We start from the raw sequence: 19,358 nt of genomic DNA, 5'->3' as shown, positions 1-19,358 counted from the left end.
TGCTAATACACCTCTGCTGCACCTATGGCAGGATATCAAAAAGAGACGAGAAAACAAAATCACTGCTGACACTGAACAAAAATGAAGAATACACAACACCTAGTTTTGCATACATATTTTATAGTCAACAAGTTCTCAGAAAACTATTATTAAATTAGTCATTACTATCAGAAGTACCATTACAAGAATTTTTAAAAAAAAAACTCAGTTCCTTGGAATAAGTAGGAGGGAGCACTTCATGAAGAAAAAAAAGCCTTAAAAGAGCAGACTTGCATCACAGTTTGCAGCAGCTGCACAGGGAAGGGCTGAGCTTCGCATAAAGGTTTGCAGGCTACTGACAACTTTAATAGTATCCCTGGGATCTCTGAATTCAGATTAAAAGCAAATATGTCTACCATTGCAACTGTGGCACTCTTGGTTTTCCTGATCATCCATGAAGGTGAGTGTAATCTGTCAAATAACAAAATGAATAAAGATAAGTGTTGAAAGATTCTTAGAAATTCATTTTTAACACCTGTTGATAGCATCAGAGCTGGGATTCTTGTCATGTGGCTTGTTTCCGTCCAGATGCTCAAATCCTTCTATTATCTCTACAAACCTCAGGTATCAGTGTTGGGGATCAGGGAGGACCTCTGCGATGTCACTGTATCAAGAAGGAAAAAAGGAAGATTGGCCGTTTCATAGGAGAGGTGGAAGTGAGACCTGGAAGCTCACACTGCCCTGAAATAGAGATCATGTAAGTCCAAGGGTCAAACTTGCTCTGTTCATTTGTACTCATAAAAAACTTGAAGCATGCCCAAGGTGATTGTGTTTTAATGGGTCTGAAGCAATACTATAAAGTCTTACACTGTGTCTGATGTCTTGGGTCTGATCCTGTAGTGCCACTCTTAAAAAGGATGGAAAAAGGATTTGTCTGGACCCTAATGCTCCATGGGTCAAAGAAGTGCTTGCAAATAGACCAGCTGTGTAAGTTTATTTATCATATTCTATCAATTTACTGTGTTTTTTGGGAAAGTGTTACTAGATTAACTTGAGAATAAAGTCTTATATGAATGAGAAGAATTTATATTTGAAATTGCTGACTGATGCGGTTGACAGCAATATGACTGCACAGTTTGAGCAAGATTTCTACATAAGGGTATTTTGTTAGATTCACGTCAACTGAAAGGCAATTCTGGCTACTTTATGGCAGCAACTGAAGTTATTTATTGCCTTTATAGTCTTAGTCACAGATCAGAGAAAGATGAGGATGTTTGCAGAAGAAAACTGAAGTCATTACTTCTCCTTAACATTCAGGAAGCTGGTTAGTCACTAACTTTCTACAGGAGAGTTCATAGATTACAGTTTAAAACATTTCCTTTCAAGTCATGATGTTACATTTCAAAGTTGTCACATTATTTTAATTCTATCCAGAAAGTCATACTTTGAAATCATTTTATAGTGATCACACAGTGGGTAAACATCATGTCACCAATTTTCTATTCAGTGTGTGTAAGTGAAGTGCAATAGCCAATGAAATGAATAAATATTAATAATAAATTAATACATTCATTTCCTTCTCTGTAGGCAGACAACTTGAAGAACAAACCTTCCCAGATTTGGCTGGGGGAACAGATTTTTAGCACCACTGATGATGAAATGGAAGTATGGGTTACACTGACGGAGCACAAAGCTGGATTCATTAGATGATTGATATTTCAGAGATGGTGTTTAGATAATCTGTACTCAAATTTTCTGTTTCCTGAGCAAGACAGGAAGGCATGGTGACACATTATATTCTTACCAATATGTTAAACATCATATGTCTTATTACTTTATAGGATGTTTTTCCCTATCAGAAAGGACAATGAATGCATTTCAAATGTGAAGCAGGGTGGATGTACAAAATTCTAAAACACTGTCGTGTAACTGTGCATATCCTGTTTTGTTCCTCTTTGGGTAATACACTTTGAAACAATGACATGAACTGAACATAAATACAGGCTACAGGACAAAATGAAATTTAATACAGAGTGTAAAAACTGTTCAGCGGTTTCCAGTCTTGTGTTTACTTTGCCTATCAGCCTTGCTCCTGTTTTTTCAGTGTTAGAGATTAGAGATATTTCAAGAAGTTGACCTCATGTCCATGTTTATAACAAACATACATATACATTTTCACATAAAATATTAACACAATGATTGTGAATAAATTGTGATTTTACTAACAAACCACAAATGTGCCTATATCCACTTTTTTGAGATTATTTTTTTGTCTTTCCATTTTTTTCCACAAAGCAGAAGTGAGGAAGGATGACATAGCAACAAGTCATGAAAAAGGTTTAGCCCTGATTTCAACATAAGACTTAGATCATTCTTTGTGGGTTTGTGGAACACCGAGCAATAAAAATAACACTTTCTAGAAATCTAAAAACACATCAACCTTCACAAATGGTATTTTAAACTGCTGGTGGGTGTCACATTTTCTCTATGCATATCCAAAAATACAATGAGACTCTAGTGTATGCATTTAATGACATCAGCCATAATGATGAAAATCTGGACTGAAACAGCAGCCATGAAATCTCAGTATTTTTCATTTGATACTGTCTCTAAAATTAAACCTGACATTTTCAGATGGGACACCTCATTATTCTCCCCCAGAGGTCAGACAAGATCTCCATATTTTGACTTTGAAAAGGGCGCACAGAATAATTCACTAAATTCTGTTTTCAAACAGTACATTTTAAAAAACAAGTTTCTCTGAAAAAAACACTATGTCCCACTTAACATTACTGTCTCTTCATAATTTGTATTACCTTCATGTTGGAGACATACACATTGTGTAAATGACCATTTTTTACCTTTTCTGTTAAATAAGATCATCATCATACTTTTGCTGTTTGTGATTTAGAAACACAAATGAAATGAATCAAAACATCATTAAAATTTTAGGCAGAGATTCTTGGTTTGTGCCATTTCAGGCCTTGGATCTTGCAGAGTCAAATCAATCTGTCAGTGGACAAACATTGCCACCTCTTGGACAAAGATATGCACCGTCATGACTGTCTCAGTTTATGTGACTACGAATACACTCCTTAAATAGAAGCTGGCATCACTGACATTGTATTATTTTAGTGCAACATTATCCCCAAATTAAACTGTGTTTCTTTGTATAATTTTCAAGAAAAGCATTTGGCTGCTGTGCAGCTATAGCCAGGCATGTGATTAGGATGAAAGCCAATAACAACACGATACTGCAGTTTCTGAGCCAACTGCAGAGCAATCCAACCCTAAATGCAGCAATTAAAGTTACAGAGAAAAAATGTTCTTCCTCTATATACTGGACCATTGTTTCAAAGACAGATTGCTCAGGACATATACAAGTCACCTTTATTTTTTTTTCTGGAATGCTGCATTTGCAGAAAGTTTGAAAACATGTTTTGAAATTCCAGGAGAGAAAACCTCCCATGAAGTATCACAACAATGAGTTCTCTGTTTTATTTCTGCTTTTTGTCGTTGCCCGGCACAAGGTCTCCCATCATTTCAGAGCCACTCCCACTTGTCCTTCAGTAACCCTCTTGTTCCCGCAATTCCTTATCGCCTGACTTTTACACAACCACCTCCACACCTGCTCCCCATTACGTCATCAGCTTAGATGCATTTACACCAGCCCATTTTCTTTCATTCCCTGCCAGACTGTATAGGGTTTCAGTCTCCTTCTCTGCCCGCCAGCGTTTGTCTGTTCTGAACCGCAGGCTTTTCTCCGTGTGCCTTTGCTGCTTTGCATTATTAAGGCTGTTATCGACTCTTGTATGCATTCACTCTCCAAGTAAACTTTACTTTTTATCTTACAGTGCTGTCTGTGAGTTGTGTTTTTTGGTAAAAAAAAAAAAAAAAGTAAATGTTGAAATCAATCTTGAAAAAAAGATCAAAAAGTAAAGTGCATTTACTCAAGCACTTTTGACTTTACATGAGTATTTTCATTCCTACTTCTATTCTACTACATGCTGCATACTTTTTCCTCCATTGCATTTATCTGACAGTTGTAAATACTTTTCAGACCCAGATTTTACATTAGAAAAAACACACAATAAGCTTAAAATACCAGCCATCAACAATAATCTGTTCTGGTAAAGACTCAACCTGCAGTTCCCAAATTACAAAATGTGTACAGTTTGGCTCCGTGTGGTGTTTCATGTTAATAATTTTACCTCTAAACTTCTCGTGTGCTTTCATTTAAAGGATGGTTTTCAGTCCAGTGAATAAAAATATTCCATTGTCAGCTTGCTTTACACAAAAGTTAAAAATGTATATAATGTTATTTATGCACAAGATTACTTGTGTTGTGATGTTCATATTTAAACTGTAACATGAATGTTAGAAAGAGTTCCAAGCTTGAGCAGCTAAGCTGGGAGAGACTGTGCATACAACAGCTGTTTCACTAGTTAAAGCTTTATGGGAGGGTGGCAAAGAGAAAGCCAGTGTTTTAGAAGAAATCTTATTTTAAGTCTAGACTACAGCTTATCAGAAAGCATACGGGAGTCTTTAAGGTTCTTTAGTTTGACAAGACCAAAGTAAAGCTTTTTCCCATAAGGCAGGATGCTGTTTGGCCGACACCAAACACTGCACATCATCACAAACACACCATCCCCACTGAGAAGCACGGTGGTGGCAGCATCATTATGTGGGGATGCTTCAGTGCAGCAGGCCCTGGAAGGCTTATAAAGGTAAAAGGTAACAGGAATACAGCAAAATATAGGGAAATCCTAGATTATAACTTCAAGCAGTCTGCAAGAGAACTGCGACTTGGGAGAACACTTGTTTTTCAGCGACTAAATGACCTAAGGTACACAGCCTAAGCTACACATCAATGGTTTAAAGACAAGACGGTGAATGTTTTAGAGTAGAATGGGGTAAATTTGCAGTGTCCAGGTATGCAAGACTGATTGAGATCTATCCACACAGTCTCAAAGCTGCAATTGCAACCAAAGTTGCATCTACTAACTTTAATACTTATTTAACTTTTATAGTTTTAAAATCTGACATTGCTTTGTAGAAATCTGTTTTCACTTTGACATGAAATAATCTCTGTTGTTATGTTGAAAAGCACTAAAAGAGGAAACTTCCAAGGGTGTGAACACTTTTATAGGCACTGTATTTAAAGATTAGCTAGGCCACTATCATTCAAAAAAATTAAATTAGAACTTACCACTACCAGGTGGTAATTTTCCAGGAGGAAAGTTATTTTGGGGCTGGAGTATAATGCAAACCTTTAACGACACAGACATTGAGCTGGACCACAATACTTGCTTGAGGGTCTAACACGGTAAAATAAGGAAGAAATTTAGACCGAAATGTCTGCATGTGGCGAAAGGCGGTGTAATGATAGTTGTCTCGTTTTTTTTTATGTAATACCAGCCTTCTCTACCATCACAGCTCCCACCAGCATCAGCCCACCTCCCCAAAGCACTGGATGCGTTGAGGAGCGCATAAGGTAAACGCCCACCTTTGGTAAAAGCGGAAGATGGAGATCTCTTCGTGGTCTCTTGCCGTAAACTGGAAGCAACCGTCTGAACTCCATTTCGGTGGCACATCTGCAGGCACCATGGATTGTTTTGAACTCTGGAGGCTGTGAGGACGAAGTCTCAGACATGTCCGTAGATAGCAGGTCCAGACATCGAGCCGACATGTGTTGATTCGACGAAGCATGGCAAACTGGTAGAAAAACAAAAACAAAAGGAAAAAAGGTAAGGCTTTCATTTTTCATGATGTAGCTAACGTTAGTCACGAGAGCTTTGCCAGTAACTAGCGCTGCCTTGCTAGCTAACCAACATTTATCGTAGCAAACTTTTAGCTAAATATTTCAGACCTGCGTGGCGACGTCAGTAACATAACAGAAATGTGTGCTATTCTCCTGCAAACAAACTGTAGCTAGTTGGTGTAAACGCTGGCAGAATGTATTAAAGCTACGCACAGTTGTACGTCTTTATTATTGTTGTGTAACGGTTCACGCTAGCTACCTGACTGACTGTCTCCAGGCTCGGCGCTCCCCAGCCGGCGTCTCCGCTGCCATGGAGGTGGGCAGCCTCCCCGTGGAGCTGTGGAGGGTTATCTTGGCCTACCTTCCTCTCCCTGACCTGGGCCGCTGCTGCCAGGTGTGCCGTGCCTGGAGGGAGCTCGTCCTCTCTCTGGATAACACCCGCTGGAGGCAGCTCTGCCTCGGGTGCCCAGAGTGCAGACACCCCAATTGGCCCAGTCAGCCCCACCTGGAGCCCCCCTCCTGGAGAGAGGCCCTGAAGCAGCACGCCCTGGCCACCCGCACCTGGACTCAAAACGGACCAGAGCTGCAGTCCTCTGCCTGCCTTCTCTTTTTCCGGCGAAGAAAAGACCGCAGGGTTTGGAATGTGGGGCCCGGATGTGAGTTTGAGACCCTCCGCGGGGCCCTTGGTGTGGCGGGGCCCTATGACCGTGTGGTGCTCCATCCAGGGGTGTATGAGGAGCAGGCCGAGGTGGCGCTGAAGGTGCCTGTGGAGCTGGTTGGGCTGGGCCGACTGGGCGAGGTGGCCCTCCTGGTGTGTATGGAGCAGCAGTGCCCTACTGCCAGGCTCTGCAATCTGGTGTTCATGCCGCCCTGGTTCTCCACTGTTGTGTACAAGGTGAATTTACAGCTTGTTATTATGGTTTCCTTAAACCCTTTTCAGGAGACACCCTGGACAGGTCATCAGTCTATCACACGGTTACACCTAGAGACAGACAACCAAGCACACTCACATTCACACCTACAGACAATTTAGAATCACCAATTAACCTCAACATGTTTTTGGACTGTTTGCATGTTCTCCCCGTGCAGCGTGGGTTCTCTCCAGGTTCTCCGGCTTCCTCCCACACAGTCCAAAAACATGTTGAGGTTAATTGGTGATTCTAAATTGTCCGTAGGTGTGAATGTGAGTGTGCTTGGTTGTCTGTCTCTAAGTGTAGCCCTGCGATGGACTGGCGACCTGTCCAGGGTGTCCCCTGCCTTCGGCCTAAAGTCGGCTGGGATAGGCTCCAGCCCCCCCGTGACCCTAGTGAGGATTAAGCGGTGTATAGATAATGGATGGATGGATGTTTTTGGACTGTGTGGGAGGAAGCTGGAGAACCCAGAGAGAACCCACGCTGCACGGGGAGAACATGCAAACTTCACACAGAAAGATCCTGCGTGTCCTCACAGGAACGCGAACTGGCTACCTTCTTGCTGCGAGGCAACGGTGCTAACCACCAAGCCACATAGCCCGTGTCCAATTCAATTTTATTTATATAGTGCAAATTCACAACATATTTCATCTCATAGTATTTCACAGATTAAGGTGAAGACCTTATGAATTTTAAACAAAGAACAGAAAACCCAACAATCCAAAGTTGTCTTTGGATTCCCAATGAGCAAACAGTTTGGGAAGGAACCAAATAAAACCCTTTTACAGGGAGGGAAGGAATAAAAACTGAGAAAGAGTCTTACATAGTCATTAATCTGGCATTCAAACATAGGTCAGTTTTTTGCTAATGTTCCTCACAGCCTCATTCAGACATGAGATATACATGAGATATATGTGATTTATAATGCATCAAATTGCAATAGCAAACAAAAGACTAAATTTAAACTAAGATCAAACTTATCAAACTGTCAAAGCATTCAATAACCTGGTCTATTTATGCATTCCTTAATCCCTAAAAAAATTCTGTCTATGTGTGACGATAATCGAACGACTACTTTTTTAACCCTATAATGAAAAAAGTCCTGTCAGCTGTGAGGAAGTTCAGGACTGAGTCTGAGGACATCTGCCAGGTAGCAAATGATTTGATTGGAGCTTGTAAACTGTTACTGTGTGTGACAGCTCACCTGCCTGAGGTGACAAAAAATACGCTTTGTAACTTGCTGGTAGATCCTGGCCAATCCTGCATCTATGTCGGATCTAATTTGTAATTGTAAGTAAATACTGAAGTTACCGCCACTGTTTTTCCATTGTTCCACATGCTTCAAAGCACTCAACCGTGTCACTTTGGAGACCCTCGTATGGATCCTGCTGCTGTCTGATGCTGCAGATATGTAATGAACCCTGAGGAAAGAACAACAAGCTAAGCTTCAGCTCTGGTTACCATTTTGTGTACATCCCTCATTAGTGAGTCTCAATTATCTGAGCTTGTAGTGTCTATTTTAATCGCAGTAAAGTTTCAAATCTATGGGCATTTGCTTTTGTAGCCTCAGATATGACATTGTAGAGCAAAGTGAATTAAAAGGGTGTTTTGTGATTTTTGGCATACAAACTGTGTCTTTTTCGCTCTGTGATGTTTTTGGGCCAATATTGGTGCTGAAATGTGGAAGAAAAAAGTCCTTCCTCAAATCACTTTACACAGCTTTAAGTATCATCACTTGTGCATAAATATGTATTAATGTGATGGCATGCAGTTCAGACTTGTGCCTTGTTGAATGTCATATAGAAATGTTATTTGGTCAGACCTAGTCAGATTGCCAACACAACTTTTATGATAAAGTGAGCAGGGTGCTTATTCAGACATGAAGCCACCAAGTTCACTTGCTGTCAGATTACTAGAAAAGAGTGCATGTCTATAAGAGGCTTAAGAGAGCAATGCCTCATTAGAGATTTAAGATTTAAAGATATAAAGTAACCTTGTTTACTCATTCTGTATTCACGACTATATCAACCAAATAAGATCTAATTATATTTCTTTCTTGCTGAATTTGTCTGACTCCAATGATTTTTCTCTCCCTGCTCTTCTCCAGACATCATGGGGTCACGTCCAACTAGACAACTGCAACTTTGAGGGAGCTCAGCTGCAAGTCCGCGGCCCAGGAACCTGCCAGGCTCGGTTCTGCTCCTTCTCACAGGGCAGCTCTGCCCATTTGCTGGGTGTCGTACTCAGTTTGTTGGACAGCTGCGACTTCTCTGGAAGTGACACAGCTTCAGTGACTGTTGAAGGTCCCCCAGTGTCAGAAAGGAACTGGGCTTGTAAACACTTGGCTGCCCTGGCCAGGACGTTCCCATCATGTGGCATGCCTGGGTATAATAGCTCTCTCAAAGGCCCTGAGGCCGGCTCCACTGGTGGACCTCAACCACCAGCTGCTAATGTGAGAAAGGAACACGTGAGCATAGAGGACTGGAAGAAAAGGACAGGGGTAGATGCCGTGTGTCAGGGCACAGTGATTGAAGATGGCTGGAGTGACGGCGAATGCAGCGAGGGAGAGGAGGAGAATCGCGATGAAGGGGGAATTAACAACACCAAAAAACAATTTACACTGGATTACAAAATCCCATGTGACCATCATGGCCTATCCCATTTCCTCAAGCCTCGGCCAGATGGCTCTCTGCCACTTGCCTCTTCCCCTGATCCCCCATCTGTGGCCCCTGAACCCCTCACCCTTCAGCAGGAATTAGACAGGGACCCAGAGGCTCACATGTTGGCAGCATCCACCCTTGGCTGCATTCTCCGACGCTGTCTTTTCAGAGACGGGAAGGGTGGCGTGCATTTGTCTAATTATGGACAAGCTCGCCTGGAGGAGAATGTTTTCCGTGGGCTGAATTATGCTGTCCGCTGCATCCAGAACTCCACAGTAAATGACACCATAATAACTTTGTTTCAGATAAGTTGTTAAGATGTTAAGATATTTAAAATGTATCACATATCAAGTAAAGGTAGTAGCTCAGATCATTAGTAATTTAGAAGCAGTTTCCTATTAAAACAGTTACTTGAGCTCCCTTCTTCTCTCTTCCCATTTTTCAGATAGTGATGCTGAGAAACGAGGTCTGCGAGTGCCGTGCTTCAGGTGTGTTTCTGCGCCTCTCCGCTCAGGGCCTCATTGCAGAAAACAACATCCACTCGAATGGGGAGGCAGGGCTGGACATCCGAAAAGGGGCTAACCCCACCATTTTGGTAACTGCTGCACCGTTGTCTGCTTTTCAAAGATACAAACACTTGACACATTAGCTTGTCCCAAAAATTTTCAGCAGCATGTCATGGCCAGTTGTGATGGATAAGATGATTTTCTTAAGTGCACGAGTGTCTTGTCTGCAACTTTGGGGCTTGTTGTGTTCATCAATCACAATAAAAATAATGCATTAAAGCTAGCATTTGCTTTAAATGTTATATCAGTAGGTATATATCCACATTAACTGATGTTAGCCTTGTTTTTTTTTCTTCTGTTTTTACTCTCTCCGTCTTCTGTTGCACAGTGCAACAGAATACACAGTGGTTTGCGTTCTGGGGTTGTTGTCCTTGGCAATGGAAAAGGTTCAATTCGGAGCAACCAAATCTATAACAACAAGGAAGCGGGAGTGTATATTCTCTTCAGTGGAAATCCTGTGGTGAGGTAGGTTGGACTCCAGAAACATCCAAACTTGTCCAGGGATGTACAGTCCCTGCTTTTCCCATTATTGGGATATTACTCAGATTGTTCATACAGATTGTAGATGGGTTTTCTCACTGTTTTACAGCATCGCTATTTGTTTTTTGCAACTTATCAATTGAAAGCAGTATTGTTTAGTGGGAAAAAAACACCTCTATAAAACACCTTTTTTTCACAGCAAATATCTTGAGGTGTCATAGCAGAATCACAGATGTTACTAAAAGATGCTTCCATTCTATTCATGTGTCCCAGTAAGCCATGACAATGTGATCGCCAGCATGTATGGCAGATTCCTAAAATGGAAATCCATCTTATTAACTTTGTCATTTGCATCTGCACTATCTTACATAGGGTGTTTGCACCGTTTATACAGATTTCCAGACAAGCTTTAAAGTGCCTCTACAGTTAATCAAAAAACTCCTAAACACTCAACTCCATACATCAGAATTATATATTTAGATTTGTTTTCTTCTATGAAAATGATCCCTGTTTGTCTTTAAATTAATTGAAGTTATTCAGTCATGCGTTTGAAACAGAAACTGACTCTGAATAAGAATAATGATATGGTAGACCTCACACTGGATGTAGACAGGATTAATTCTTTAGGTTTCCTACATATGAAATCCTGAAAGTCTGAATCCATGTTTTTGAAATGGTCATTTGTACTGTTAGAAGGTGGAAATGCACAGCCGTGGCATTGACTTATTATTTCACTCATGGCATGTCTTCTTGCGTATAAAAACACTATATGGACATGTTAGAAAAACAAAAACAAAAAACTTGAAAATCTTCTTTCTCTGAATGAACCACTTGAGGTGTTAAATGGCTCGCTAACTTAGCTCAAGCAGCTTAATAAGTGCTATTGATGTGCATAACTGAGCAGCAGATGTGTGGTATAAGCAGGTTGTAAGATGCTTGAGTTGCAGATGCACACATAAACAAGCAAACCAAGTCCAGTGTGGCAGCAGAGACAAAGTCAGAACTTGTCAGCATTTGCTCCATGCTTATGTTCTGCCTTCCCTTTCTCTCCTAGTGGGAATCACATCTACCAAGGTCAGGCAGCAGGGATCGCTATTAATGAGAATGGCAGAGGGATGATAACAGGTATGCATGTGGGTCATTCACATCTCCTCAACTACATCACACATCGGCTTGAAAAACTGGTTCTTCGTTTTAATTTTCTTTCTTCAAGTTAAAGCACTATTTGGGTTGTGATCCTTTCATATTTTCTACCTGTAATTACATTTAAATTCTTTAATTCCAGAGAATGTGATCAGAGAGAACCAATGGGGGGGTGTGGACATCCGCAGAGGAGGCGACCCAATCTTGAGGAGCAACTACATCTGTTATGGCTATTCAGACGGCGTGGTGGTGGGAGAGAGAGGGCGTGGACTTATTGAGGGAAACCACGTCTACTGTATGTAATTTCAGCCTCATAATGACAGTATCATACAAAGAATATATCTCGACATAACTCTTCTTCAACAGCAATGGCAAAGGCATTTCATTCCCCTTTCCTCTGATCTGTTTAGGTAACAAAGGCTGTGGTGTGTGGGTTATGTCATCCAGCCTCCCACAGCTTCTAGGAAACTACATCATCCATAACTGTATGTATGGGCTGGCAGTGTTCTGCAGGAAGGACCCGGAGAACATCGAGGCCAGGGAGGGGAACTGGCCTGGACAGGAAGGAATTGGTGGAGATGGAGGCAATGGGGAGAGGAGGGGAGTTGAGGGAGAAGGAAGAGAAGGGCAGGAGAACTTCAATGAAGAAGGGGAATTGTTTGCTTGGGAGAGCGATCTGGACAGCGAGGATGAGCGCCACTCTGCTCGTCGCTCCATCAGCGTGGCCCTGGTGGAGAGCAACTGCATGAGCTACAATGGAGGTAGTAAGCTGATCTGTTGCATCAAATACAGATAGTCACTCACTGTCCATCTCTAATGCTGTCCATTTTTCTGTCTCTATCTGTAGCAGTTGGCCTGTATGTGAAGAGCAGTGAGGCCCTGAATGTTTTTGCTAACCTCGTAAACAATAACCGAGGCCCAGGCATTGCTGTGCTGCAGAGCAGTCAGCAGACCCGACTTGTTACAAACTGCATTCTCGAAAATGGTCGAGGTGGTGTTACGGTGGAGAAAGACTGCAGAGTGGAGCTTCGTGGTAATGGTGTCTATGAGAACAGCGGCCATGGTGTCAGTTTCAGTGGAAATGGGCAGATTGTGGAGAATGATGTAGTTGGAAACCGTGCATATGGAATCCAGGTGTCTGGAAGTGCTGATATCAAGGTGAGCTGCAGTGAAGCATGGATACAGGTGGATTTAATTGTTAGGCCTATTTCAGATACACTCAATTACTTGTGTACCTTTGTGTTCTTTATGATTTTTGTTGTTAGGTAGTGCGCAACCGTGTCCAACCAGCACAGAGCTGTGGCATCGCTGTGCTCGGGGCAGTAAAAGGTGTTGTCCATGACAATATCTTGTTCCAGGGTCACCCCGGAAACAAAAAAACACTGCTACATATGGATCCAGGCAATGAGAGCTGTGTGTTGCGTAACAACAGTATTTTAAGGCATAATACCAGGTAACTAAGTAACCCACCAAAAGTAGCAGACATTTAGAGACCATCAGTACTTTTGCAGTCTGCACTTTTTCTCCTCTCTCTGTCCACACACTGGTTATAATCATTATTTGATGAACCTGTAGAAATGTCACACAAACGTGCAGCCCATCCTCCATTTTATAGTTAATTTTAATTAATTACTCATTGTTAAAGCTGTAGGCTACTTTGAGAGGGAGCTCTAAAAATCTAACATTTACTGTTTGCTCAGCACCTAACAGCACACAAACAGCAACTAGCTGGTGAACATAGAACATTCAGCAGCTTATCAAATTTTTCCCTCAGGTGTTGGAGACCAAAACATCTTAAAATAGGGATTATTGTATTTAGTGAGATTCTCCATTATAAATACTACCTTCCTATATAGTATGCCACAAAAAGATTTAGTAGGTTTAAATATATAGTATGTCAAATATAATATGCAAAAAAATACCAGGATCTCTAACTACACCTGGTGGGATTTTGCAGTATGCAAGCCAGCAGCTTGTCTGGCCATCCTGACCCACAATCTTCTGCACACTACTTCACATACATTATAGTGTCTTGGAGCATAAACAAACTGAAGAGCTGTAAAAGCACAGACAGGTGATTGTTCAATTCCCTCTACAGACTGCAACTGTGAAAGTTTTAGATGCATTATTCTGACAATACTGTATGTCTCAGTTGTATGCATCCTGCATTGAATAGTACATACTTTGCAAGGCCAGCTGTACTATTACCTGAAAATAAAAAAACAAAGTATGTCATTCAGGATGTAGCCTGGATTTGCCAGGTAGACATCAATTAGCCACAGCTAACAAGCACGGAAAATACACTTATAGGGGATCTGCTAATAATAAAGTACACTTACTTTTTGTATTTTTTCTCTTTTTTTTCCAGCTGTACATCTGCTCCACCCTGGGTTTTTGAAAACCCTCCCCCTCGCCCACTGGCAAGCTCTCCTGCTGGTCTCTCTTCGTCCCAGTATCCTTCCCGACTTGGAATTTCCATGACCACCAGGATCAGTGCAACTGTGGAAAGTGGTTGCCACAATGGCAGCATGTTCTGCTCCATCCTGTGAATACTGGCAAGCACTTGACAAACCAATGCCAAGAGGTCAGCATGTGGTCAGTTTTTAACTGGTGTATACCGTATATGTGGAGCACGGACACAGTGAAGACCTTCCAAAAGGATGCCCTCTTGGGTAAAATGATCCAAAAAGAAGGTTGCACCAAAAACACTCAAGGGACCAGTATACGAGGGTGGCACACAACGTTTTGTAAATCAGCCTTTTGTAATTTTATGAAAAAATTCTAGTGAACTTAAAAAGTGTGGACTATTGAAATGAAGCTTGAGTACAACACATTCAAGCATTGTCATCATCCTGCATCTTTGATACCCATTTCACCACTAAAGCTTTACCTTAGTCATGTTTTCAGTTACTGTAGATTATGTTGGTTTTGTCAGTTTGCTTCTGGGACTCTCTGGTTAGGAAGTGCACATTTATAAATCCTAGCAGGAGTCAAAAGGCTATAGAGATGCCAGCTTCAACCATTGTACAAAGTAAAGCTGTGCCTTGCTTGACTTTTAAATCAATCAATGATTGTAGCTAGGGAAGGAGCGTTCATAGTGTGAGGTGTATATGCAAGGAGAAAAAAAAAACTTAAGCCAAAATTAAGCTTCTGCCTCTTGCACAGAGCTGTTCTGTTTCCTGGTGAGTCTCTGTTCTTGTACAATTTCCTCCATGTTTTGAAAATGTGACACCTCAGCTTTTTTGACTTCCAAATTTACTAAGACAAGTTCTAAATATTCTCAAAACCACACAGACCCACTGGGTAACAGCCAGTCAGAGAGGGAAAAAGATGTTTAGTGTGCAATACGTGATGTCTACAAATGTGCCTATACGTTTTGAAAGCTAGATGTATGGTCATCTAGAATTTGTTTACAACTCGTTAGTCTGCTTTTTTTTGTATATTGAAGTGTAAGCATTAAGTAACAATATCATGTATAACTCAAAGTTCACCACTTTATTTGTCTACAAAATACAATAAGTCTGGTTTGTTGTATTTCCAATTGTTACGGTTCCTTTTTCCAGTGTCCACTTCTTGTCATTTCTTATGGCCTTCAGTGCATCTTCTTGCGCTTTCGCCTCTCAATGAGCTGATCATATTTGACCAGAGGGAGAACAAGAGAGGCCTGCGTGTGGTTATCTTGCAGTCCAGCTTCATCAGCCTTGGCACGAGCTGGTCGAATTAGGGTCAATCCCATTGACTTTGCAACTTCAATCATCCTATTGGGAAATATATGAATCAGTTCGTATTCAAGAAGAACTGTACTTTTTAGAGCTTGAAATGTGGCAAAACCACTACAGAAAAAAAACATGAATTAATGGGGCTGAGTTGACACTACTGGCCTTAGCAATAGTCTGCCTGTGTTATTTAAATGGAAACACTTAAATGATACCCATGTATAACAACACAGTGTTACACTTCTCTGGCCCTTTTTTCTTACCTGGCCTCCGTGATTCTCAGATCACGGTGCAGTAATGTCAGGTCAGCAGTCATGTGACCCAAATGCAGCAGCAGAGCCAGGCAGTACGCTGCTATTTTGGCATGTATCGATGCAGACACTGTGTTCTGCAGCCTAAAAGGAAAAGGTACAGTTAAAAGTTAAATAATTGTGTGTTTTTATGGGGGACTGAATAACCACATAGTGAATCAGTGTAACAAAAAATATGTGAATAAAGCTTGAGTGGTGTAAAATTCTACATGAGAAAGAGCCACTTTGCTCATGAAATGGAAACCTGGCATTCAAAGTAAAAAGCATTTTAAACGGATTTTTAATATCAAGTTGCAAGCTGCATGTGTTGATGAATGAATCGCCACATAATGAGAGCTGCTACAAAAGTTTTACTTCATAATCCACCTAAACAGAAGCTTGCAGCATGACCATTATCACACCTGCCGTTGTTGAAAGTCTCCACAGTGAACGTTTTGAAGAGTTTGTTCTGAATGATGCGAGGGCAGCCTTCCTCCTGCCCAACTGTACACATAAACATGGATTATTATATTTGTCAATGTGTGAACAGCAAGTTTGTAAAGCACTTTACATACATTTAGGATGAAATCTAAAAACATGACTTACATTTGCGGCTGATGCTCCTCTGCCGCACCAGTTTAAGGAGCATAGAAAGATAAAAGGCGCAGCGAGCTGTTTTCTCTCTGGCTTTGTCTGTAGTTGGCAGGTTTTCTAGGTGCCTCACAACACTCAGGCACCTCAAATGAAAAGTGCAAACCAAAATTAGAATGCATGGAAACACTTGACTAGTAAAATGTCTCAATAAGCGCCTTGTTGTCCTACCCTCCGTCATCTCTCATCTTCTGCAGCTCCTCAGGGGTCAATGCTGCCATCTTGGAACCAGCCTGCTCTAAAGCTTCAAACTCTACTGGACTCAGGACTGAAGATATAGATTAAGGATGGAGATTGAAAAACAAACTGCTTTGGCTCTTGACACAAAAATCTATTATCGGCATTCTCTTATTGACGCACACACACACAGACACAGAGAAAATAAAAGATACGATCATCAAATGGATAAACGTCCTCTTGTTTGTCTGCGTCTGCATTGCAGGGTGGCAGGTGGAGAGCCAGTTCTCCCTGCGACTCTGTCTCTGCCACCTCCTGTTGTAGAGCTAAAGAGAGAGAGAGGTGAAAAAAAACATACACCAAAACAAGAACATGGTGAGAAAGATGACAACTCAAGGAGCCATATGTAAGGTTAGCTTATGTTTTCCTTTATTGACTTCTCCCATATTTTGCCAACAAGAAGCATCCGAAAACACAAACTCACACGCGTCTTTGACAAAGTGACTGTGTAGCTTACCTTCCAGACCCTTCTTGTCAATCACAGTGTTGGCAGCCTTAGCCACTGCATGTTGCAGAGTATCGTTGCCCACCTGATTGAGCCTGCGGGAGCTCAGAGCTCTCTTCTGTTTGTTGGTGCCAAAGGCCTCAATCAATGAGTCAACCTAAAGAGAAAATGTCCGATAAGATTGAGACATTCGTAGCAGTTTCTCTCTTATTTGAGTACAGTGTTCTTTCACTCTAAGAACAACAGGACTAATTGGTGTACCTTGTCTCTGTAGGTCTGAGTTGTGTCCTGGGACTTTGCAGTATCTGTTTCTCCTGGCAACGAAACATTGCAAAGTCAGATATATTGACACTGACAAAATCGCAGGCCACACAAAGCTTTGTACAGTTTCCTTTTCCAAAGATGATCTGGTCTTTTAGAGAGCTGTCGGTGATTGTGGCTAGGTACAGTACCTTTTTAAAAGTAGCTAAAAGTGTTCCTCTTCTATTGCTTCCAACATGGTCAGTTTTATTTTATTTGTTATTTTATTACCCTTTTCCCCCCAAGGACTCTTTAATGTCCAAATAAATACAGATTTCTACAAAGTAATGTCAATAAATTACAAACATAAAATTTAAGTAAATGATTGCACTCAACCTGACAGAGCTGGAGCAGTTTTGCAAAGATGAATCTAGTAAAATTGCGTTGTTCAGATGTTGATATCCACACAGGCTCAAAGCTATAATTGCTGCCAACTGTGTAGCTACTAAATACTAACTTGAAGAGGTAAATACTCATGCAATCACTTATATTTTTTACATATTTAACTAACTGCCATTACTTTTTAAAATTCTGTCTTAACGTTGACATGAATGTGTTTGTTTTTTGTAAATTCTTGTCAAAAAGTCACATTAAACTGAACACAATTCAATGTTAAAAAGTAATAAAAGTGGAAAACTTCCAAAGAGAGGTACAGATTTTTTATAGGCACTGTAGATTGTTGGTGATTGTTTTCCTTTTACCTGGTATAACTGGTTGCATGTTGAAGAGCTGAGCATTGTGCACTTCCATTTGCATGGTCTGTTTGTTCAACACACCAACATAATATCTAAACAGACACCAAACATCACACTTATTAATTCTTTTTACAGTGACAGCATGTGTAATGTGTCAAAACAAGATTAATTCACTTACTTGCAAAGATTATTGCACTTCAGTGATCCTGTTCCAAAATTGTGTCCAGCATAGGACAGTCTGTCTGATTCAGCAACCTTGAGAGGAAAAGACAAGAGACACACCAATGAAAACACTGAGAGTAGAGCAACACAACTGCAACAGGTGTAAAGCCATAACAGTCCGTCGTCTTTCTCACCAGTATCCGCCTGCTCTTTTTTCTTGGGTTAATCTCATCTGTGTTCTTGTACATGGAGAAATCCAGCCTGTTTGCATTTTTGACGCTGCCATTTGAAAAGCGGACTGTGCGAAAGACAAACATGTCAACATATTAATGATGTTTCACAAATGATCAAAAGTAACGAACACATTCACAACGTTAAAACTCTCATCGTGCAACGTTTGGGGACACGGAGTACATTGATAATACACGTGGAAAGAAGCCTGGACACGCAACTAAACACTGCAGCTGGCGCCCACGTGTGTAATGCACACGGATGTATTAAACAACCAGCTAAGCACACCTAAACATTAACTGCCATTATTACATTTATTTTAATTCAAAAAAAGTTTTGACATGATACAAATATAAGACAGTCACCTATAACAGCTTTGTCGGTATCTGTCTCCTCTCCGCAGCACACGAACGAGCAGGACGCAGCCATGACTGTTGTCGTCCGGCTTCTTCTTCTTCTTCTTTGACGTTTGTTGTCGGTTGGAAAAACTGGCGCATGACTGCCACCAAGAGGTGTGGAGGGCGGACCAGCATTTCCGGTATTTCCACAATTGTGGACATAGATACATATCTATGCTGGTGGACATCCCATTTTCGGTTATATTATCACAGTAGTAATTATTATTATTATTATTATTATTATTATTATTATTATTATTATTATTATTATATTTCTGGCAGTGTACACCATTAAAAAGAAACACTTTAAAAACAAAACAAAACTGTAGACTACTGTAAGGTTTAAAAACTGTAAAAACGGTGAGAATTGCAGCAAATATCTATAAAATAGTGACAACATTAGCTGATTTACATGCAGTTACACGTTGTAAAAATCATTTGCAAAAATACTGAGTTTTGAAGTGGACAATATGTACACTTTGAGCCTGCTTTTTTATTTTTTTATTTTTATTTTTTACAGTCAACGTGTAGATTACTACTTTTTTTCTTTGACTTTACTAGCTATGACATTTTACGAAACTGTGGTGGTGTCTGCTCTTTTCTATGCAGTGGTCTGCTGGGGAGTGGGGAGCACAGACAGGGATAGAAAGAGACTGAACAGACTGGTCAGGAGGGCCGGTTCTGTCCTGAGCTGCTTCCTGGACTCCATAGAGGAGGTGGGTGAGAAGAGGAT

At 40.9% G+C, this 19,358-nt stretch overlaps 3 protein-coding genes across 3 annotated transcripts; 2 read left to right on the top strand and 1 right to left on the bottom strand.

The window, feature by feature from the left end:
- The first annotated feature begins 273 nt into the window (after positions 1-273).
- Positions 274-2,209, top strand: LOC103354874 (interleukin-8-like). Its single transcript, XM_008278452.1, has 4 exons — positions 274-439; positions 604-736; positions 880-966; positions 1,567-2,209. Exons 1-4 carry the CDS (start codon positions 388-390, stop codon positions 1,577-1,579), a joined length of 285 nt encoding a protein of 94 aa, XP_008276674.1. The 5' UTR covers positions 274-387; the 3' UTR covers positions 1,580-2,209.
- Positions 2,210-5,689: 3,480 nt separating this feature from the next.
- On the top strand, positions 5,690-15,034 carry fbxo10 (F-box protein 10). Its single transcript, XM_008278438.1, has 11 exons — positions 5,690-5,726; positions 6,018-6,635; positions 8,759-9,586; positions 9,757-9,906; positions 10,206-10,342; positions 11,412-11,482; positions 11,643-11,795; positions 11,911-12,261; positions 12,348-12,658; positions 12,766-12,953; positions 13,869-15,034. The coding sequence occupies exons 2-11, from the start codon at positions 6,051-6,053 to the stop codon at positions 14,047-14,049; spliced, it is 2,955 nt and encodes a 984-aa protein (XP_008276660.1). The 5' UTR covers positions 5,690-5,726; positions 6,018-6,050; the 3' UTR covers positions 14,050-15,034.
- Positions 14,977-18,680, bottom strand: polr1e (RNA polymerase I subunit E). Its single transcript, XM_008278439.1, has 12 exons — positions 18,593-18,680; positions 18,191-18,294; positions 18,013-18,089; positions 17,841-17,926; positions 17,101-17,153; positions 16,852-16,996; positions 16,550-16,660; positions 16,329-16,425; positions 16,113-16,243; positions 15,929-16,010; positions 15,480-15,611; positions 14,977-15,258 (listed from the first exon to the last, which is right to left on the bottom strand). Exons 1-12 carry the CDS (start codon positions 18,654-18,656, stop codon positions 15,093-15,095), a joined length of 1,248 nt encoding a protein of 415 aa, XP_008276661.1. The 5' UTR covers positions 18,657-18,680; the 3' UTR covers positions 14,977-15,092.
- Positions 18,681-19,358: the final 678 nt, after the last annotated feature.

This window comes from Stegastes partitus, unplaced genomic scaffold (genome assembly GCF_000690725.1).
Source record: "Stegastes partitus isolate 25-593 unplaced genomic scaffold, Stegastes_partitus-1.0.2 Scaffold123, whole genome shotgun sequence".
NCBI classification, from domain to species: domain Eukaryota; kingdom Metazoa; phylum Chordata; class Actinopteri; family Pomacentridae; genus Stegastes; species Stegastes partitus.
This window is presented reverse-complemented; position numbering and strand designations above follow the sequence as displayed.